We start from the raw sequence: 24,522 nt of genomic DNA on the forward strand, positions 1-24,522 counted from the left end.
ATGCGTACAATGTCGAGATGTGGTATTTTAAGTCCGAAACGTCCAATGGAGGAAAGGAAGACAAAGCAGGAGAGAAATCGGATGAGAAGAGAGGGGATAAAACGAACGGGAAGAACGGATTAGAAGTGACTCAGGTATTACCGAAGAGCTCGCCCTAACTTGGCGCTATGAACTGCGGCCGCAGCAACACTAGCCCACTAAACCCAAGCAAGGCCGTCTTCAAATCGCTCAGACTAAGACATAGAGGTGTTTACGGTTACACCAACACTGGACTTTTATTACCTCGCCTTGACAATTGCGTACGTCCACATATCAACGTATCTACGCAGGAACAGACTCGCTCCCATACAAAGACCATCCCACTTAGAAAACCGTGATCCGCACCAACAACAACAAGAGCCTTAACGACGCCGTCGGACAGAAAATATTTCAAAACAAATGACAACGTGCACTCAATTTAGATTAGCTATTACCATATGTAATAGAATAAGCGTGTGGTAATTGAGGTGACATACAGTCATTAAGAATTATCGTGCAGTGGACCTCCACACTGACAGTTATCTATTTGGTAATGCTTAGAGCTTTGGCGTCAAAAGCTAGGTAAATGTAATTGCAGGACATAGTAAATGTCAATAATTAGTTTAGCTCTGTAGCATAAGAGAACGTACGTATATGCTAATGCTTTAGGTCCTAGTAAATTTGCTAATAAAATTTGTTTCGACTTTAGTTAAGACGCAGGCAATCTTACATGCTAATGTTTATTGCTTAGAGAAGCAATAGCAACTACTGAAGCAATTTTGTCAACGCGCACAGGTATCTCTGTGCGGTCTGTTCTGGTAACCTCTATCCAGTAGCGAAAGCTTTGCATTTCTGAAAAGTTTTAGTTAATTCAAGCAAAGGAAACTTGCATTGTAAATAGAAATCCGAGTTACATATTGCCTAACATTGCAAGTGGCAATTTAATTACTTGTGGCAACGCTATTCCTCGTAATCAACTACAGTGAACCATCTTATGTTGGCGCGTTCGTTTAGCCCTACTGAATTCGTCCTTTTCGCTTGTATTCAAAGATGCGCGCGCGATCGCAAATTAAAATAGTTTTGCCAATCGTAAACGATAAGGTTCAGCTCTCTCTTTTTCTTACGCAGGCGATTGTCCTTGCCCCAAACGACTTACAGAACTGCGGTTTGATGTCCGCGAAAAGGAAGCCATGAAGCTAAAGAACGCTTAGTCGCAGTTGTCGATGGACAGCCAGTAGCCGTTGTGATGCGTCGTCATCGTCAGCTTGCTGTGGCCCACCTGAGCGAACACAGTCCTCCCTGCTCCCTACGGCGTCGCGTGGTCCGCCCTGCAGTGACTCGCTTCTTCCATGCTTCCTCCGTCATCTCACGGCCTTTTCTGTGTGTGAATGGCGTGCTCTGCCAAAACTTTTCCCACTGAATAGTTCAAATAGCAGAGAAAGACGACCCTGAATCGCCATGCTGGTGAAATAGAGACAAAAGTGCATTACTACCAGGAGCTCGTTACGAGAACTTATTGCGCTGTTACGTAGGCGCTAATCGTGCTGGCGATAATGACGTCGGTCAGGTTTCAGTGGCCGATCGGTCTGTTCTAATGAATATGCTTGTCTCTATCTGTTGGTCTGTTCGTATACGTCCCTGTATGCACTTGCACCTGTTACAGATACGCGAGCATGGCACTGGTGCGCACCCGTTTCTAACGTATACCTCCTACCACTTACTGCCGTTAGTTCTGCTATTGTAGAATACCGATTTTATAGACAGGAAAAAATTTGATACAGTCTTATTCATCATATTCAGACAACGCGAGAAGAGGGCGTCAATAGGGGTTGTATGCGCCACAACAGCCGCACCCTGACGACACTATCTGTCTACCCCATTCCGATGTGCATTGGTTATGAGGCAAGAAGCAGCACGGCAACCTCTAAGACTAGCAACTGCCACATTTTTCTCTCTGCTTGGTCCTGTTACCGTTTTTTGCATCGCCTTCTCTGCCTTGTTTTTTTCATTCTCTGCGTTTCCTGACACGCCCCACTGCAAAAAAGGGACCAAAAATTAGTTCACATATAACAGGACAACGATCACGCGAGCTATCACTAATCTATTCGTCTGCTCTTCGAATAAAGGGTTTTCTTTTCGCAAACAGTTTACCCGACCGATTGCAGATGAATGTAGCGGTGTCGACGTAATGTATGGCTGCGGTCTGCGGGGCCGGAATCTGATAGCTAGGCATCGACAAGCCAAATGGCAAGGAAATGAAGCACATAGAAATGAGATAAATAATTCGACAAGATCAATCGTGATGGAAGGCTGATTAATACATATAATAATAGGCATAGAGATATTTTCTTGCATGTGCTTGAATGGCCAGCGGTCCTAATAAATGAAACGCTAGAAGTAGAGCATACTTTGTGTAGTTATATAAAGAAACATATAGTGCCAACTTGACATCGGCATTGCCCTATCGTGGAGAGCTGTTCAAATCCTTTTTGTCATGGCATCAAAACAGTATGTAATATATATATATATATAGACTGTTCTGAGTACTATATATATATATATATATATAATGTTATTAGCGTAATTTCTGTCTTCAGTTCTGCAAAGAAACCTTTAGACATTAAAATAGAGATGCTTAAATAATTCATTCGAATAAATAGCTCGGTGATACAAATAGGCCTTTCCCTATGACCCAGCGGTACAGCCGAGATCTTAGAACCGTCTGTTTTTCGAAGTTAATCGAACGCGCTTGGGAGTCGACGGAGTCATTGTACACATTGGGTTCGTTATTGCCTGAAGCAATGGTTAGGATAGGCAATATTGCAAGAGAAACTCGAAACAATAGGTTATTTTAATGAGGTGAATTCTTAGCGTATCAAAATTGTAGATGGCTGAGATGTCATTTTCAAAATGTATGGGAAAATCAGAAATTGGCATAGAGTTATGGCGTGGCATAATAGCAATATAACTGGGTTCAGTACAGTGTTAGATTCGTCTCGAGCGCAAGGTACAGTGAAGCAGTTAACTGCTTCTTTTCGTTTCATCTAACTTTCCAATGATATTTCTAGCCGTCGCAAATACCCTGTTTGTCACTGTAGCCCAACAGACATACCATGCGCAACAACAAACTGATCACCTTCCCGAGCAGTAACGGCAGAATGGCAAAGTCCGAAGGGTCTGCAGGATGCTGATACGCGTAGCTCAGCTCACCCACTTCGAAGATGGGAAGCTGGGGAACTCCCGACTGCGAGTCTTGCCACTAAACTAACAATTAATAATAACGCTACACGGTAGCTAAGCATCACGTTGTGTAGCTCGTTAACTACGGCTGACTGTGGAATACACCAGAGAAGGCTCACACAGATTATTCCTGTACTCGGTCGCTAATCCTTTCTCCCTTCGTCGCATGTATCATTTGCTTTTACCGTCTCGGAGGACGTCCCTTTTCTCTCTCTCTTTCTTCCTCTCAATGACTAAATGACAGTTGGATCAGAAAGGTTCGCGCTGGTTGGTTTGGGATTGGAAATCATCTGCAAGGCTGTAATGAGGCTTTCGGGGGCTACTAAACAGTCGCTTTCAAGGCCCCCACCTGCAAATTTTCTTGACGCTGATGTCGAAGCTGGAGCAGCATGGGCTAAATGGGAAAGAATGGTAGAAGGTAAGCGAAGGGTGTGATGGCTTCTTTATCGGCATCTCCGCTACGATCATCATTAAAATTATTAAAGAATGTGCAGACGGCGATGGCGATGCATCGAACTTCTAAAATTGACAACCCCTTGAAAAGATAGGGGCAGTCTGCCTAGAAAGCCGAGGAAATGTAGGAAAGCTTGCTGCCGAGAAGACGGATTTGCCGTGACTAAACGCAGGCGGGCGAAAACGTGCGGGATTTTAAAATTGTTTTTCTGGGAATAATTTGTTAGAACGCCGGCTGATGCTACCGACGTCGGCCGATTTCTCGTCAAGGCTTCGACGAGTTGCTCGCAATTTCCCAGCTGTCCGTACCACTGCTATGGCCTCGATCGCTGGCAAAGAGGGACAATGTGCTGTCTATTGCGTTGGATAAGCAGAGATGGCCAGTTGGCTGGACTTTTCTTTCGTCTAAAATTGAGCTATATGAGACTAAATGGGCTTTCAGATAGAGTCCCCGAAATCGTGGGCTTCGGTCCGCCAATTCAACTCAACGATGGTTATCCCCGACGTTCTTCTCACGTTTCTTTTCCCATTAGTGTCACGCATTCGCGAGCCGAATCTGGATTTTCTGGTGCGTTAGTCCGACTCTACTTATATAGAACTTCATGAGGGACGTAAAGTGACGCTTGCCATAGCCGACATCATCTCTATCGCCTCTATAGTTTTCCTTCCCCTCTTTCCCCCGGCTTTTCCTTTAGCCCTTAAATCGTTGCGGCCGTGCACAGGGCATCGTTTCCATCGTCTTTCGCTAATTGCACCGCTCTTGTGATATATAGCTTATTCTTCCGTTAAACACCATTTCATACAAGCTTATATGATGCAGCCTGTTCCCAAAGGCCCGTTCCGTTCACAGTGCCTAGTGGCTACCCTGCTTGCTCCCTATATTAATCTGTGTATGTCAGTTTAGATCATATGTCTGCTATATAATGGAAATCGATAAAATGAGAACAGCGGTTATGGCAAAAGAAATAGAAAACTTCCGGTTACTATTGACGCCGGCCATGATACCTGTCCGGATGCTCTAAGTCTTGTGTCTGTCTAGTGTCAGGTTAACGAGCATTGAGCAACAATGCTTTCAAACATGAATGAAAATAACAAACAATAGAAGAAAAAAACATATCCTTCTATACGGTCCACGTTAAGGTTGCCTCAGCAATAATAACGGTACTGCATTGTGTATAGATCAAAGTTTAAATACAATACAATAAGTTCTTCCTCCATATATGACGTGTGTACTTCTTTTGACGGGAATATCAAACAAATCATGTGGAAGCAAGGAATACAGCATACAGAGTTGGTCTTGGTCTATATCGCCCCATTTATGCGCGTTAGCTTCAGTCGCATGAAACTTCACTGTACATAGAATCTGTGGGACAAATTACTTGATTTGGGACTGTATGAGCTCGCATGCCTCGCATTTATATGGTTCTTTGCTGGGTGTAATCTACAGGTCTAGCGCGGCCAGACATCGTTTCTCTTCTCTTCACAAGAGGATCACCATAGGGACGAGCAAAACTTTTAATAGACAAAAGTCAATAGGCATAGTTAAGCTGGCCAAACTCCGGTAGGCATTACTTTTTAACCACTACCAATTTCCTGACCTTACTTCTAATTTAGGACGGGTAGTGTGGGGGTACAGGGGCGTGTCCCTCTCCGTTGGCTGCAAGTAAGAGTTTGCTTCGACTAGTGTTTCCAACTAACTCTAGTATAGAGGAGGCGTAATGCACAAAGCATGTATTTTTAGCAAAAGCAGCGAGGTACAAGGGGAGACCGCGTCTCAAGAGCGCGCCAAGGAGCCACCGCAACGAAAAGAAAGAGAACTAGCCAGGATGAGGAGGTGCCAAGGTCAATTCCCTAAAAAGCCGGACCACATCTGCGGACGTTTATGCTGTAAAGAAGACACTTGGAAACCGGAAGCGACAACTGGGGGAAGAAAAAAAACGACTGCGCCAACGGTAGCCGTCTTCTTAACGTCGGTAAGATCCGACGGGATTAGAAATTCGAGCCTGGATATATTGGGTAATGCTAATATCAAGGATTACTGAGTAACGTTGCTTTAGCGTTCAGCGTCACGAGTGCAGGTCCTTTAGAGCGTCAAAAGGAAGTAGTCCCTCTTTCAACGATCAATAAAATATATGAAGTCGCTGTACAATGCGCAGACAATTTCGGCACTTCTTTCCCAGTAGCTCAGGAGGTGTAGCTCAGGGACTGAGTAACATCGACTGATGAGGTGAGCCAGGGGGCAAAGATTGCTCAACGAGGACGTTTTTTTTTGATTCGATGGAATCATTGACGCCAATTTTAAAAAAATGAACAAAAGTCTGCACTGGCGATGCGTTCATTGAAACTAGTAAATCAATGTGAAGTGTGCACTACTTCGCATGGCTTGTAGCCATAGTTGTAATTCTCCGTAATGCTCGTTCATATTGTGTGGATGTAAGGGGGAGCCGGTGCTAAGGTTCTTTCTGATGGCTGAAGCATGACTGTATTCGACTGTGATGCTGAAGTCATCTGCAGGCTTAAATAGCTGGGTGGTTCAGAATACGTTTTTATTTAAGGCTGTCTGTTAACCAAAGCAGGGCCATCAAGAGCAATGAAGATGTGCTGCGGCAGCGATTTTGGTCAGGCGTCGGCTATCGGGCCGTAATGACCGCCTGAGTACATCCATAGTGAGAGATTTACGATAGGAAGATAATGAAATAGCTACCAAATTGACGTCAGCGAAGTTGTTTATTGCGTAAGTCCCTCAACCAATAAGACGAAAGAGATACCCAATGGGTAGTACGGCGGCAACGCAGGAGGTCGCCGTAGCGGTGCTCTGGGGCCGGTTAGAATTAACCTTACGACTACTGCGGAAAGCTCGGACGTGAAACGTGGTCGTCTCTGTAGAGAGAACGGATGAGCGTCGTGAGAGTATGATGTCGATAAGAAGGACCGGATTGCTATCGCCATAGAAGTCTCACTGAAGGGAAAATAGAAGGCCTTCCAATGAAATCCAGGTGGTCTGACCGCAGATTTCTGGTCATCAAAATCCTTCTAGTAACGCATTGACTACTAATCCATATAAAATCGTGTCTTCGATACCGATGATTCGCAGCACGAAATCTAAGAGCATTGGAAATTTACAGTTAGGACAATGTGCTTTCTTCACTTACAGCTGTTCTACATTTTGATGATTTCAATAAGCCGAGTTGCTTCAGGGGCCACACAAAGGAACTGAGTTTAACCGGGATACAGAGTCAAAGTGGCTGGATACCAACCTCCTGTCAAAAGGCGGGAATAAAAAAGGTTTTCTCGAATACGTCGTGGCCACGAGAATGATAACGGCGAACAATAAATAACAGCAACTTACGTGAGACTCTAATCATTTTAGGGAATTTTTGAAATTGATATGTGCGCCAGATCGAATGACAAGATGGCTGCCACTGCTGTGGTTTTAGAAGGTTGTTGCAACTATTTTTGTTGAAACTCTGCTGCAAGTAAATAAATTGCATCATATTACTTTCATCGGTATCTTTATGCGTCAGAACTATCTATATCTAATAGAAAGCTGAGTGTATATAAATGCAACTAATCATTATGAAAGCTGAGCGATTCTAACAGTGAAGACCTGCCAAGAGCATAAGAAACGGTAACCAACGATTTAAATGGTGCAGTCTCAAACTTGTTCATGTCGCACAACTCAAGCTAAGTGTAAAAAAACGTTTTATTAGTTAGCCAGTAGAGGTTTTTCTTCAATTTTTTTTTTGATCACAAAGGATATCACAGTTTGTGATCGTTAATTAAACGTAACTTACGACCTCCGTAAATAATTGCATTTCTGGTGAGTTCGTCATAGCTGTTATTTGTCCACATCGAGTAATTTTATACATTATACAGGATGTTCGAAAACCCGGAATCTATCTCTGGATATGAAACTTCTTCCAACGCCAGATATCCATTCTGTCACTTAACTAAAAGTTACATCTCGACAAGTATAACTTAGAAATATATAACTGCGTGATAATCATTGTTTCGATTGAAAAATACTTAGACTTAGATAAGACTACAGCCTGTGATTCCTAAATTTGCATTAAACAAAGCGTATATATTATTGTAAAGTAATATGCCCGTTCCTTGACACAAGCTTTATTCTGCTTGAACTGGAATAGCAGTAAATACTAAAAGTTCAACCATGGTACAGGTTCGATACCGGATGAAGAACGACAATGAAATATGCTTTTTTGGATGTTGTCGGACGTATGATACATTACCCTAGTAAAAGGGAGATAGTCTGCGAATAGTTGTTAGTTAGCTACCTGTGCCTGTACGTAATAGAACGCTTTAGAAAGACGAAAAAAAAATACACGGAAAATACCCAACACACGGTACTATAGATTGGTGCGGACTTACGGAGCTAAAATTTTCTAATAGACTACTGCCGAATATATTTCGGCGCATACAATAGCCATGTTGTGGAAGAGGACCTGGACTGCAAACATATCAGGTCTAGAAGATCAGGCTGTAACGAAAGCCTATGTACGGCATCAAAGCAGTTGCAGGAAGTGCTAATAAAATCTGCAACAGGATGCTTAATCAAGGAGAGCCACATCTATATGACAGACAATGATGACGATTGATCACTGGAATGGACTACCTCTAATTTTTAGGAGAGAGAGCAAAAACTTTGTTCAATCTTACAAAGATCTAACTGGAGAAATTTCTACCGCTGCTGCTAACATTTAGGAAGTGTCTGATATTTGTTATTAAATATATCTCTCTGTTTCTCGTCGGTATCGAATCTATGCTATAATTAACGATGCTGTAACCGAGGTAAAGAATGATACATTTTTAAAACTCAGGCAAGATGCCAGGTAATTTTAGACGAAAAATATGGTACTGCACTCTAACTCGGGAGCTTGTTTCGACGCTGTTTTTACGTGTCGTTTTCTCGACACGTCAATTTTTCCAATATCTCGATTGGAGTGGTGCTTGTCACGCACTCAAGCATATTCCTAAGTCTGTCTCGGTCAGAAAAGTGTCAGCGTTTAAAAATTTTTCAGGACTCAAATAAATGTTAGGGTTCTTCTGTGATTCACTGGAAGAAAAGCTTCGCATTCTGGATCACCCTATCAAAAACCGATGTCAATAAACAGAAAGTTACTGCAATTATTTTGCAACAAGTTATAAAATGTCTTATACTTTCTATGTATATTTAAGTACTACTATTTTCTCATGTAAATTCCGTGTTCATTCTTATCTTATGCTCTTAAATGTTACATTTAAGTTATTATGTACGCATAAATCTTAACTGATTTTCAGTACGACGATTTTTCCTGGAAATATATGTAATCTACACACAGTATGTAACTGCTTGCCCACAAACTGACTCATATACGCAATTGCCCAAACTATAATAGGGCGGGGGGTGCAAAAGAGACAGCTTCGTATCACCATTTTATAACACAACGCTTGTACCACTCTTTTGTTCAGCGTATTTTTTCATTTTAGTGTAAAACGACAGCGACGATTGCCGTTTGCTTTTAGATACGTAGAATACCTACCCCCGAAATTGTCTCAATGCGATCGATCTGCGCAGCACCTATTGCAGTCGTCAACAGGCACACGGACTGCAATAGTCCTTAATTATAAATAGCAACGAATAATCGTATAGTGTCAATTTAGTGTCTCATCATCTTATTTGTCCGATATGAATCCTTGTGTATACCCAAAATTCCTTTCTCCTTTTTTCACTCTTTTCTAGACCTACGGTCTTTGCCTTAAAACACTTTGCAGCGCATTTCAGCCCTAGTGCCTTTTTCCTCTAATCAGTGGCCAAGGGAATTTGGAGTTCGTGATGAACCAACTACTTGGTTTTTCCAGCAACCTATGATCATTTTCTGGGTAACTCGCATCGTTTCTTACTTACATTGCCATATTTCGTGAACAACTTCATTATTTCTAGATCCAGAGATAACGCCGGCCCGTCGCGCGCAAGTACAGACGCCGTCGTTCACTGCCTCGACCGTCGGCAGGGCAAGAGCGCAGCAAGCCAGACTGTTACTATAGCGGGCTCAAGAAATTGCATTCATGCTGGGTCTCGCTGCGGCCTGTAGCAGCTCCTTGCGGATTCAGCTAGCCATTTGCGGATGGCAAATAGCCGCGACTGCAACAATAACAATGGCCTGACCAGCTATATAGCCCAACCATGGAAAAGAAGTGGTACTCTATACAGTATTTACCGAGAGGCGGTGCTGACGGCTCGAGGCCTGATTCACTAATTCAATATGGCGGCAGAGGTAGCGACCAGGTCCGTAGATCGCATGTGGTAGCAACAAATAATCCGTCGTGATTTGATTGTAGGGGCCAATATGGCAGTGGCGGTACCTGCAGCAATTAAACGTAGTTTACGGTTACTGGCTTTCCGATTCCTTCGGCATAGTTCATAGGCGTAAAACGGGGTTTCGGAATACAGATGTTACAGGGACAAAACTTGGATGGAAGGCTCGCAAATGTCAGGAAATGTATCGGAACGGAACTAAAGTACAAAGGTATCTTCCGCTGTCGCAAGCTCTGCTACGGTGCCAGGATACTCCGAGGAATTAAAACAAACTTCGGGGCTGGTATAAGGGCCAGAGACCAGTAATCGTTCAAATCCCCATTCTGTGTGGTTACAGCGCAATCGGCCACTGTAGTGCCCTCAGTGACCTGGAGGGAAGAGCAGCGCCAAGCGTGAGTGCCTGCTATAGAGAAGATTCGACGCCTGTACTGGCTAGGCTAGCCAGCCTGCATAAGTATTTGGTTGCTTAACTATGTGTGCCTTTGCAACTCCGTGTGCGCTTCTGTTGGCTTCTCGCCGCCTCCAGCTGTAAAGGAGGATCTGCTTTTTTAGTGCTATATATATAATACCTATGGCACGTATGAGTTTACGTGTGTGGCAGCGGAGTTGTAAGCTACTGGGTCTGGGCGTTAGACACAAAACACAAGAAGGACGTTCATTTCCACTTCAACCCCGAGGCTCTCAGCAGCGGTGGGTGGAAAGAGGAGAATACCATCTCCCTCCGGGAGAGAGGTGTCAGATTGGAGGGGGATCTGTTAATAAATCATGACATTAAGAAGGCCGTTGGAAGAAGCTGTTGGGCAACTCGGAAGCAACCCGTCCAGCTGAGCAGAAAGAAAGAGAAGAAAGATGGAAGGGTAAAGCACGAAGCGAACGGGAAATGTACAAATCGGTCGTCGGTCACATGCTTACAGGGTCGGCCAACATCTCCGCAGGATGGTATCTCCGTACACAAACGAAAGTGAATGTCTTTGCTGTTGTGTCCGCGGAAAGGCACGTACTGCAATGAGCGGAAGCAATAGGCATTACCATAGATTCTATCGGGCGAATAGAAGCGAGACCGAAAGCAGCTGACAGGTCAACGAGCGAACGGTGCCGGTGGCACCGGCGCCGATGGCGAAACTAGTGGTGCAGACGGTGGCTGTGGCGACGGTCGCTGCTGCCGCTAGTATCGCCTGTTAGAACGTACGATGCGCCCGTCACGCTCTGTTGCGACGCATATGCCCACAACTGATGACCCATCCGTGTTCCATAGCAAATGAGCGTATGCCTTTCTTTCCCTCTTCAGTCTACAGGGAAATTGAAAATAAACAGCTCTAAGCAGGTCCGGCCACACATTTCGCCAAAGAGGGGATCAGGACCGGCTTTCCGTTCATATAATAGCTGTAGCTTGACTCACTGGTTCCCTTTACTTTGCTCAGGATCGCCGCTGATCTTCGTATATACTACCCCAATATATATGGCGATAAATAGAGAAGAATCTATCCTTCGTTTGAGTAGTGGCAGTAATACAAGCCTACATAAAAGCTAAACGCACGTATACAACTACACCGAATTTTGTGTCAGTTAAGTAGGTATATAGACGCGTAGACGTTATCAATGGATGTCATGAGTTCGCTCATATTTCTTCCACACTCAGTAGGTCGCAAAGCATTTTTTCTTTTGTGGTGCTCGGCTTTCGCTTCTCTCTTTTCTCGTTTCATTGCAAGGTAAAGTATTCTTCCTTGCAGAGCAAATCAAAGGCAAGCTATCTTAAACAGTGTATTTGGGAAAGGGAACTCCAGGTTAGGCAGGGGTCATACTATTATAAATAGGACATTTTTCGATTAACTTAGGACAAACTCCGACGTGCAACAGGCAAAACTGGTACATATTTTTATGCTAATGGAGAGATACATTTTTAGGCAAAATTCTATTATCACCGGTAGTATCTTGATAGCTACATCATAACTGCATCAAAGTTACACTTAAAAAACGACACTTCTATGTTTTGCTGTTGTTGTTTACTAAAATACGATGTGTTCGTAAACGAATGGTAAAACAAAGGATGATTTAGGGGGAAACATGGAAAGCATTCACGGAAGCCGGATACTAAGCTTTGACGTGGCTTCAGGCGTGAGGTTCAAGGTCGGCTTAACCTTAAATGAAACATTCCACTTGTTGTCAAATTTCTCTAGTATCTGTACTGTGTGACGTCGCATAGAATTGTTGATTTAATTTGTCATTCAATTGATTTACAGTGTTTTTTTTTTTTGTGTACAAAATTATAGGCACTGTTATAATACACTAGATTTGAAGACATAACCTATATTTTCTTTTACCAGCGGCGAGGACCGTAATATTACTTGTGTTCGGTGATTTATAGGGTCTAGTTATAGCAGATATTTACTTTTCAAAAAGAATCTCATGCTCGAGCTTGGCGCATACTATCCAAAGGCAAGATTCTATAAGCACCACGTGCTTACAGAGCTCATGTCGTCGTTTAGGTTCTGCATATCTCCAGGTGGAATAGCTAATTGGTATGATCAGGTGCCCGTTATTTACGAAATAAATACCTGGATGTGCTTAACGTTGTAGTAAATCGCCTTCGTGGCCATAAAAACCTACCAATAATACGCGATAGGACTAGAGTTCGTTAGCTGAAGATTTAATATGCCCAACTAGAGAGCCCCATGAGGACCGATTTGAATATGCTTGGCAGTCACTATTTTTAAAGTAAGGCCGGCAACAACTTTTTTTCGTGTTTACTGCCCCTACAATATCTTCACAAAAATTAATATGAATAGCAATAGATTTTACACTATTACGATTTATAGGAATAAAACCAATCGAAAGACTATATATACACATATATTTTTCGTATCAAAAGTGTGATTTCCGTTATAACTAATGCTGCCGTATTATAGCAACAATAGAACATTCAATGGAGGACACGTCTATGACAGAATGCTCCATTGATAAAAATTACGTCCAGTTTTGCCAATTAACGTACCGCTATATCAAACATTCACAAAAATCAAATTATAGACTGACACGGGTTTCGACCTGAAGATTCTATTATCTCACATTGATAAGATGTAGCGAATAAGCAACGGATAAACAGAGAGAAATATTATAGTTTCTCACCAACTTACCTATTTCATCACCGGAACGTTTTTTTAGGCAGTAACATTGTTACCCTTTACAAACGGCGGTGTGTTAGCTTGTTAGTTTATCATATTATGATAGACCTATTGGCACTTTTCATTTTAAAATTGTAAGATGTCTGGGGCAGAGAATTTTAAATTAGTTGGATATATTTATTTATGTGTATATTAAACATATATGGATAGACATTTTGTGTTACTGTGTTTTGTGACTACGAAGTCGATTAAGATTTTTGGATATATATTGTACAATATTCTCACTTTTAGGTCGTCTTTGGAAACTATATAGGTATTACACTTTGTAATAGCTAGCTAATTAAGCCCTCTTAATTGCTTCCTATCTAAGTTTTGCGATATCGCCTAAATCGGCTTAAAAATAGCCTTTTAATACTAATGTTAAACATTAGCGTGAAACTATCTGTTCAAGCCCTGCAATGTAAAATAAACGCGGGCAATCGGTATTAATATTTATGCATCTTTATGAAGATGTATTTTTGGATCGATCCGCATGGGTAGCGTCAAGTGCATCTTCCTGTAAACGTTTAAATATCGGAAGTAAAGGAAAGCATTAGTGGTTCCCAGTACCTGTCACTGAATGTATCTGCCTAAAATGAAATATAGGCTTTACGATAAGCAAGAACATGTCCGAAACAACGGATCTTTTCCGAGCTATAGATGTATCAACAATAAATTGAAGCAAGATTCAGAAAGTCCAATTCAATGCCATTTTCACACGCCTTGCTTATTTATCATTTCCGTAAATCCGCTAATCTACTTCTAGTATTGATGCTATGCCGTAATGTCAACCTCTACCAATCACGCATGAGCGTACCACTGTCTGAGGTAGGGAGTTTGACAGCTAAAAACCATAATTAGTCACGCTATACTCCGAATTCTAGAAAAAAAAAGTGGTGATCGGCCGCATTCCAAGATAGTCCATCACATGCGTCATCTTCCTCCTATATAGCGAGACAAAAGAGATGTTTACGGCTGCTAGCTATTTGCAAAGGAGGAATTTGCCCTCAGACACTGCTGGCCAATTCAATAATTTATTTTAAAGATTTATCTCACGCAATAACGTCGTTTATCTATCAAAATGGCTACGGGGCAACTAGCTGGCAGACAGTAGTGCAGTACAGGAAAGTCCGCCATAAGTATCTGTTAATACCATATTGGAATTCCTTTCACTCTATGCTCCCTTGACCTGCGTGTGCCGAATTCCCTTTAAGCCACTTGCTTTGGCAAAGGTTCCGTCGCACTGGACGCATACGCGGCCGGTCGGACACTTCTTGGCGGAGTTTCCCGACGTTTTGAAAAGAAATCAGGCTGCAACAAAGCTACTGTTTCTGCGATCCACGACATAAGCCGTGTGGATAAATTGTTTCTCCAATGTAACTCAGCTGTCCTTGAACAAATGTGGAAATGAGAGTGCGTTGAGGTCAAATGGCATAGCAGTGGGAGAGCTCTGCAGATTTATTATATATCTATTATTATTATTTCAAGTCGATTATAAGTCGCAATATTTGGGCAAAGCCAGTGGAAGAAAAGGACGAAAACGAAGGCTCACTTTCCAAAGCTCTGTTTTTCTTATTATTCCTGGCCAGTTATAGTAGCCTAATGTTGATATTTACTTCGTGTACATTAGTAAAAAGTATTCACCCCGCTTGTTTGCCCAAGACTCAAGGAGCGCCTGAACTGTTTTTCTTGCGTAGTCTCTTAATTTTCTCTCTGCGCAATCTCCATACGTATTTCCCGCGCCACAGAATTTGCTTTCATATGTTTTTGACTCTTATTTTTTTTACCTTGAGAGTAATTTATCTAGCTATTTAGATCCCTGTGGGACAAGACAAAGAAAGTAAATTGCCAATGTACGCCAAATGGATGAGTACACACATAATGTATTGTTATTGTTCTTTATTAAAATAAAAAGAGATGCAACCGCGTTCTTTGATTGGTTGTGTTATTGCGTGGCAGGTATAAGAGAAAGTCCACTGCAGCTGTATGGGTATCGAAATTCATAACCTTCGGCCAAAACGTTCACTCCAATATTATTACGAGCAATTGCAGTCTTCATTTCAGTTAACGGTATTAACAGAATTTTTCTAATTACTGCAATGAAAACCTTTCTCACACCCTGCATCTTGTAAAAAAAACCATATTTGTCCAAGGAATAATGATATAGCAGGTGTAATGTAGGAAGAGACTGCTTGCAGCGTATCAGCCACTATCTCAACAGCCATGTCCGACCATCCTGCAGTTGCTTTTTGTAGAGAGTTTGAAATACTGCGCGGTACAGGGTGAATGTCATTTGTCAAATCTCGGAGCAATGTGGGTCTCTCCCATACAGTTAGACCTAGTCTACAAAAATTATACCTGTTGAACCTATACTTAGTCTTGCTTAAGCATCATTGTCTATTGGCCTGACATTCGAATAACTGGGACGGCCGCGGGTCTTGCGAGTAAACAAAGAATGCCACTGGACATAAAGACAGCTTTATATCTCGCGGCTGCGGACAGCGAGCCTTGTCTGAACTACAACGCAGCGGATTTTCAATGTATTAAAGCCGCGCCAACCTATACAGATTATGATCTATTCTTTTAATTTGTTAAGGATCGGCTGGTGACTCTTACTAACCATGTTCATCTACTAATTAGATTTACCATTTCATAACTACTAGTTTGAAATATTGTTAAACGACACATCTGAAACAACTCCACCAAATCTCAGTTTCTGCCAGGCGTAAATTAGTGCTTAACCCGAGCGTCGTTAAGGCCAACTGCGTTTCAGATATGCGAATAAAAAGTTTACCTTGCAAAATTACGTAGTTTTCCTAGATGTAACTTATATACTTGCTGTGAAGGATAAGCAAGAATGTGATATTATAATTTAAGTCGATTTGTGTCACCCCTATCCGCACCTATGCGTCAGTTCGGCTTCAGCTAGATTGTATTTTATGCAGATATAATTTCAAACAAAGTGGCCGAAAATTACGTATTACTCCGCACCCGCTGCTTCTCATAAGTTTTAAAGAAGTCACGGATGTGCCAGCCCAACTTCTGGCTGAGATCTTCTTTCGTTCCTTCGGAAAGTCTGAAATTTCATTTGTATTCAGGCAACCAATTGCGATCCTAATGAAAAAGAGGGTCACAGTCATGCTGTGAAGCCTACCGCTCGCTTTCCTCTCTGGTTGGTTATGCAAAGGATACTTATCGACACCATTTAGAGCCATCTGTCTTCGAAGGTCTTTCCCGATGTAAATCAGTATAGATTCGCGAAAGGGAAATCTCTTGCTAGTCAAGTCGTAGAGATATTAAAGGGCGGGTCTTTTACAGATAATCACAGAAACCTTATCCGTTGTGTCCACTTTTTCGCGTACGTTTGATCCAGTTGTCTATTCCCAGATATATCCATAATCTATTTTCTTTCAATACGATTGCCTTTGGAACCGGATTTGTGGGCACCGAACGGAGAACGCCAATGCCCTTTCTAATACTGCACCAGGCTCCTCAGGAGTCCCACAGAGGCCGCGGATTATTATTATATGCTATGCTTTTTTAGGGATTTATAAAGATCATGTCGAAAATTTTTTACGGAGTATAACCAAAAAATCTATTGTGAAGTTAAAGAAAACGGACAATCCGCAGTTTATCTTATTTAGCTATGACTACAGAAAAAAAATAACATTACATTACCTTCATTGGGGTATGCTGGTTGATTTAGCCTGAAATTGCAACATTACACATTTAGCTCATTCTACTGTGTAAACAACGGTCCGAATGACGGGACATTTTTTTTTCTTCACTTCTTATTTTTTTCGATAGAAGTCGATTCCGTGAGTGTGAAGTAACTAACCGTTATGATGATTAGCACCGTAAAGCTCTGATCCCTGCGCTGCAATTAGCATGTTCCGCGGAGGTGCCGATTTCTGCTATTGCCTACCTTGTGCAAAAGACCCGACAAGGACAGGATTAGTCGGCAAAGATAAGGACAAAACTAGCGTAGTTGCTTTAGATAATAATAGTGATATATAGCTCTATCAACCTAATTCGCAGCTCATATAATATTTAGAAATTATTGAGCCCCTAAAATTTGCGATCTTGACAGAATCACTTCACAGCAGTAAAATCCGTTCTGCTGTCATAGTGCTAGTTTACGATGCGCATTACTGCTAGTGCCTATTTAAAAGACAAAAAAAAATGTATCTTGCTTTTTTAAACCTCGCAAGAAAAGCATAATGAGGGCCGCATTTTCTTTTCTTTTGCCCCTGAGTATTTTTCTAACTAGTATCACAGTGAACGTAAAAGTATATCATAGATTCTTGCTTAGTTAGCTACTATACGATGACCATACGACATATAATGCATAGTCTAGTCGCAGAGCATTACTTATGACAGTTATTTGTAATGAACTACTCTTTTACTTCCTCTCTCTTTCTACTATTCTAATTGTTTCTTCTGTTGCAGGAGGGCGCAGCGCCGATAGCCAAGGGCGCGGGCGGTAACGGCGGTTAACGTTGCTCCTGTTGTTGCTATTATTATTGTGCTTGTCTCCCCGTTCACAACTATCCAAGTTCAGTTATCTGTTGCTTCCGCTCTTGCTGCTGCTAATAGACGCGTCGCGAACATCGTTACCGTACGCTTTGTTGTTGAGATTACCGACGACGAAAATCATCAAACAGCTGCAAATAGTGCCAGTGACGTCAAGAAACGGACTAGCAGCTTTGCCATCTGGAACGAGATCAATACTATTTTCTTGCTATTATTAACGCTGTGATTGTTAGGCAAAGCTGTGACGGCGCCACCAAACAAAAGGTCACTACTACCGAAGGTCTAAGAAGGCGAAGTACTATTAGTCGAAGACAACAACAAAGAAAAGCGTACCGAGGCAGAACAATTAACAGCAGCGAAATCTGGAAAGTTAGAAAGCGTTAGACGAACATCATCATTGCTACTATTACGGCAGTGACGACGACGAACGTTTGGGTCACCTCTGTTATCGGCACTTCTACTGTCAGTACAAGCACCGGTACCTCACCGTCACGCTGCAGCACTTCGACGGAATTGCGTGCCACGTTGCGGGTGGCTTGCTGGGCCCCCTGCTGGGCTAGAGCTGGGGGCTGCCAACGCCCACCGCTGCCGCCGAAGCTGCCGCAGCTTAAGCAGCAGCAGCCATAGCAGCAGCCGTTGCAACGTGCTCATGGGCTCGCCGACGGCGTTGATCGCTACTATCACCACCACAACCAGTAGTACATCTACAACGGCCACCACGACGAGTACCACTAAACGCCAACAACAACGACGGCATAGTAAAACACCAACGATTGCCGTGATACCTGTGCAGCGGACTAGGTCGGCTCAGCTTGCTGCCTTTGGCTGCTCAAGTCCGTCCGCAGAATGGTCGCGGACGGCCTCGACCGCTGCGGGCGGGCGCTACAGCGACCGTAACAACAGCAGCAGCACTGGACTTTCGATAGCGGCGACAGCAGCAACAACAGCAACGAAGGAAACTTCAAATTTCAAGCCGTCCTGTTTACCAACAGTAAAATGTTCGCCCTCATCGAGAGCGACCTCGACGAAGACGCTAGCGTTATCGACGACGCAGACGCAACCTCAATCGTCACCGCCGGCGCCGTCACCGTTGCCGCCCATCGTAACCTCTAGGGCACCCTCGCTTACGCGCCGACTCAGCCTGATGTGGATCTACCTGCTGCTCGTAGCCTCCAGCGCCACGCACCGATCGCACGCCAAAACACCCACCCAGAAGCCCATCATTAAAATAGGTGTGTAATATTATACTGTAGTATAGTAGACACGTTTTGGCGGTAATCTCGTGTGTAGATAAGAATCTGCTGTGGGATAACTTGTGCTTAGTAAGCTTCTATACTCAAGCATTGAATTGCAGTGTTTCCTGTCATTCCTTCAAGTCATGTAGTTTCTATGTTGTTGTCTATATCGTTTTACGTTCAGCATCAGACGTTTTCCCCTATCAGCGGTCGGAGGAAAGAGCAAGCTAGGTAACATGAGTTTACCTCTTCGCTCAGCTACACTTCCGCCTATAGCATCAGGTACGATGTACCTTTGAGGAAGGTTTTGTGAAATGTCTCTTCGAGATAGAAAATACTCTACATTAAACTTGATTTATTGCTATACACAGAGGAATATTTGAAGCGTGCATATTCGTCTGTAAAGGCTTACATGTTCGGTTCGTGCAACTGGTCTAAAAATGCTTCATTAATTACACTCGTAAAAATAGCATACTTCGTTTCATTGGACGTATGTCGTGTACAGAAACGCCACCATTTCTTACTGATCTTTCCCTTTGCCATAATAGACCGCGTAGCATACCATTTTGGTTCACTCTGTTTCGAATTTTGTTCTATTGTTATACGCAACGAAAGCGTTCTTTTCAGTCGTTGCTGAGCTGTTTGGATTAACGATAATGGTTAATGGTCATTATGAAAGAAAGGACGAAACGAAGCCCCAATAGATAACAAAGCAGAAGCCACTACGACGATGTCTCATAGGGACGGCTATTGTTGGCGTCGCTATTGCTTGCCAAAGCAACAAAGGTTAACTGCGCGCATACGCTAGGTAAGCGACCACTTTCGGCCATCTGTTATGACACTGATTTGTGCAAACGGCGTGCTATCGTCGTCTATATTTAAGCGCCCACCAGCCATCTTTTTGAACAACTCCACTCCCAATGGAGTGATTCACTATTGACCGAAGATCTTATAATATGTGTGGAAGAACTTTGAATGCATCTGATGGTACAACAGGCTTTTAGGCAATGTTGAAAAATCTGTCACTCTGCTCAAGTAAAACATAAAATTGTAATTTCTTGAAGGACATGGCTTCGCCATAGAATGCCCATTTTAACTTTTTGATACTGTATCTCAGATGAAAGAATATCTAAAATTTTTCTCTACATTTGCTAAGGTCATACAGATATAGATTTCTTACCGAAAAGTTGCTTGTAAATGTATGGCAAGCATTGCTTTAGCATATGCTGCAGTGGCTGGCCCGAGAAACAGACAATATACACATAAATTGGCCCACAAGAATTTACTTGGACTAGTCCTTTGTATGTACAGTGACATATAGCATAAATCAGTTATAGGAAATTATCACGTTAGCTTAATATCCCGATAACTTTTACTCCGTGTTTGGTTAAACTGGCCCGATCGCATTGCAAGGAAACGCACTTCACCAGTAACTTTAAATAAAAAATCTTTATAAAAGACGGTTTGCCAATATTCATATTGTTTGCATATCAGTCAGATCAAGATAACCTGGGAGGATTTGATCCTTAGGCTTCAGACTTTTTTTTTGTTAAATTGGGCATTCTTTTAGTTCTCGTGAGCTCACTTATTTATGTGCTTTTCAACAAGTAGAGTTGTTGCCAGAGTACATGTCGTATTTGTATTTTAGCAGAAATCTTTTGCGGTTAGGTTACTCTGTAGAGGTGGAATCCTTATTTTGGATCATGGGAATCTACTGCTTTCAAGTGTAATTGCGGGCATATAATATTGCGCCTTCAAAGACACGTAATTAGAAACGTACGTGTTGCTGGTTCGGAAAAGGCTGTGTCTGGATGAGGAGTCATAGGGCCCAAGAGAGAGGTTCGAGTCCTGTGGCTTCCGAAAGTTCTAAATTAGGCTAATTCTAGCGACTGAACAATAGTTTTAACGACTCGTATGTATCGTGAACGATAAGCCGCGCTCTTTTCATAAGACAGGCAACGTAATGCCCTAGCTTTACAAGAGCATATGCGTTTGTTTGGCGATACCGGCCCCCAAAGGGAGGCGCACAGTCTTCCGGAATGTGTTGTTATCTAAAAATGTCCTTACCTTTTTGTTCAAAGGAGCGTATTCAACCACTTACTACACCCCGAAATTAAACTGGCTTTACTACGCAGATAGCTACAGTGATTTAGCAGTCCACAAGTTTTGCACAAGGAACTGTAAAGCCGTATTTTTTTCTATGCGAGGCCGCTGTGTGCCCTCGCAAAAGAAAATCTTTTCGCTTGATTTGAACATTAGACCTAACTTTTACAGGAAAGACTAGTAAACCTAGAAGTTACTCTTTTACTTAACTAACAGCTGCTTCTGGACTTGTTCCAGAACCTGGCCTTAATGTTTTCTAGTATCTTGTGAAATCCATTTTGTACAATTAAAGAAAAGTCAATTTTTACCTGTAATGCAAGAATCTTTTTTAATTTATAAGCCAACATCAGCAATCTGTCACCTAATATAATATATTTAGTTGTAAGTTAGAGAGTTTAGAATACAGGAAGAACCACGCTGGGCCTAACGGGCCACCTATTAAACCCTTAGAGCTGATAAAACAATATCATATACTAACATACAATAAAAAAAAAAAATAAAATAAAATAGTATCTTCCCACAAAAGGCTGCAGGAGGTCCTGTAAGTCGGTGAGCAGTATATTGAAAAACTGGAACACCCGCGCCTTTCTTACGTAGCATATGATTTGTGACGGTGTATCAGACGCATTCTTAAAAATGGTATGACAAAAAAGCTGAACGAATAATAGATTCAAGGTAACGTCGACTCAATTCGAGCTTCCGACCCAATTAGTTGACCGCTACTGAAGCACATCTGTCCCAAACTATTCTTGAGGTCATCGAGAGCTAGCCTCCTAGTTCTTTTTTAAGACAACTAGCCGGTTACTTCGATGCTACCTCATTATGCAGTCATCTTCCTAATTCAGTCAGATTATACCGAACTGCGAATTGTGAAAATACTCCAAAGCATGTCCCATGGAAGACCAGGGTGTATTCGCAATTTGACAGCCCGAAAGACTCCACTACTGTGACCAACGTGGCTTATTTTCGAATAAGCTTAGTTTGCTACTAGATTTTGATCTCAAAATCTACTCTCTATTACGGGTTGATCCGTATCGGTTAAACAGTCAAAGGTGATTTGCTTGAAACAGTAAACCCTTATGTGGCCTATTCTTGTTGTCGTTTACAAACGTTTTTATGTATGAACGTGTGTTTTTTAGTTACCAGCGTTTTGATTGGATATCTAAACAAAAGTTTCCGAGCATATGGTGTATGCGTTGTGAACGCATCAACGTAATTATTTAAGTTGGTGTTATGATCTATATAGAAGTTCCCAGGATGTCTGTAAGCGTTACTCGTAAGAACTGTATAAACGATCACGGGAAAATATTAAAAAATGAACAGAACAAAACGTGGAGTCGAGCCAGGCTGGGAATCGTTTAAGGAAAAATAAGGACAATAGCAGAAGTAACAGTAGTAACAGGTAAGTGGTGTTGTAGTTACGATGGATATGTAAGACTACAGAAGTAAATAGGCACAGTACGATCATCGCCGATTAACGACAACTTCTATCTTTTCTATTTAATTGCACAGATTGTGTCTTGCGCCCCTCGATCGTGTCCTAGATCGACAGCGCGGACCTTGACCCAATTTTTACGCGTCATTCGAATCTGTGTAAAGAAACCTGAGGTAAATCTGGGAAAGTCTAATGTTCTCACTTCAAATTAGGGTTGGGTCGTGTGACGCTATCTGCGGATATTGGTAGGCCAATGATGTCTTCTAGGAAAACCGGTTACTAGTTATCTGTTTTTAGGAAAGTATGAAGAATACGCGATCCACTGTTACACGGTTAAATACAGGAAAGCAGAAATGATATTAAGAATAGCATGAAGGTGGGACGGCAAAAAGTAGAAGATAAAAACCAGACTTAAATGGCCATGTTCATAGCCTTTAAACGTAGAATGACTGTCATTTATCTGTTTGTGCCATTCATGGAGTACACGACCACTGATTGCGAACAATTGATTTCTCTGAAATAAATTATTGTTGTGTCAGAATAAAATCAATATCAAATCATAATTTTGTTATAACTCTAGTGTAGAAAGTTTTGCATTCCTTATATTAAGGACAAGGTTTTACCTAGTCTGTGCTACAGCGGATAACCCAATCAGCCCTTAAAGGACATAGATCTAGATTAAGCACGCTGGTCGATAGATGTACAGTAACAGCAGCGAAGAACTAAGAAAACAGTAAGATTAGGTAGAAAAATTCACACTTAAAATTTACGTTAAAAAAACCCGATACATTTTAGCATGACCTCAGTCTACGAAAGACTTTAACAATCCGGTATCAATATAAGGTTCACTCACACTTGAAGTAGTTGTAAGAAAACAGGTAGGAAAAGCCAATCTGACCGAAGATAGTGTGAAACAGCTGCAACGATGCAACTGTACTTTCGACAGCTGCCTTTTTAAGCTGCGCATTTGGTACAGATATCGTCTCATCAATCTTAAGAAAAACAAATTCACCCTCACTCGCAGCTACACAAGAAAATAACAATATGGTAATGGAAACGACGCATAAGTTGTAACACATAAGTGGTATTCAACCGTGGCTTGCTTAGTATAGTTTCAATTAGAATCTCCTTAAAGTACAAACTCCGAAAACTGCTCAGGTTATCGCTGCGTGTGGATTAATGCGAAAGACCTGTTGATGAGCAAAGTGAATAGGGTCCATATATTTCTATGAATAAAGGCACAATTATTCTCAGTGACACACATTATTATTGATGAACAAGTTAGGACTGAGGTTGTATTTTTTCGTCACGTGTATGGATTTGCAAGTACGCTACTTTCTCTTAACAATGATTTTGATTTTTGGGAAAAAAGATTTTTTACAATTCAATCGGTGGGTTTTTTATAAAAAAAAATTACTTGCAAATGTTACTGAAGCACATTTGCGAAAAGAGTGAAACATTCTGGAGAAGGTGTAGCAAAAATTAAGTCATAACTTTGGAAATTGACATCACATATAAAAATGAATATTTATTAGTGGTAGATCCATATTTTCCTTTCGTAAAATTCCGAATCAACGTTGAGTTACCGCAAGCGTAGTCCTTCAAAATGCTTGGAAATAAAGAATCAATTTCAGCACATTGGGCCTACACACCATGTTATCATTTTAATTCGCAGCAGATATGGCCAGTAATGTATGAGTGCCCTACACCTCCCGTGAAGAAAGATCTTATATAGCCTTCGAAGAAGGGTTACCCGCTCATCTCTATGAGAGCCATAAACAGAGTCGGTGCGTATACCACACACGTGACGTTGCCAGCATTGTTTCGCTTGGCCTGTTCCGTTCATTGAACCGCAAACCGTCCTCATTCACAGGGTTTGCACTGACAGTAAATCCTGTCCGCAAAAGTATCCATTGGTACGAACTGCCTTGCGTTGACAGTCCCTTTCTAACCATTGAGAAGGACCTAAAAACTGAGAGCGGACGTCACAAACGAAACACAAAGGTTCGTTCATTTCTGTTCTGCGTC

At 42.0% G+C, this 24,522-nt stretch overlaps 1 protein-coding gene across 2 annotated transcripts in view; it reads left to right on the forward strand.

The window, feature by feature from the left end:
* LOC111248405 (glutamate receptor ionotropic, kainate 2-like) overlaps positions 1-24,522 on the forward strand; it is a 315,895-nt gene that overhangs the window by 72,595 nt on the left and 218,778 nt on the right. For both annotated transcript variants that reach the window (XM_086985510.1, XM_022800707.2), the window contains exon 2: positions 17,638-18,953. In XM_086985510.1, coding sequence (XP_086841636.1) covers positions 18,371-18,953 — 583 coding nt within the window. In that variant the 5' untranslated portion in view covers positions 17,638-18,370. The remainder of the gene's footprint in view (positions 1-17,637; positions 18,954-24,522) is intronic.

The sequence above is a fragment of the Varroa destructor genome, unplaced genomic scaffold (genome assembly GCF_002443255.2).
Source record: "Varroa destructor unplaced genomic scaffold, Vdes_3.0 BEIS01000003.1, whole genome shotgun sequence".
NCBI lineage: Eukaryota > Metazoa > Arthropoda > Arachnida > Mesostigmata > Varroidae > Varroa > Varroa destructor.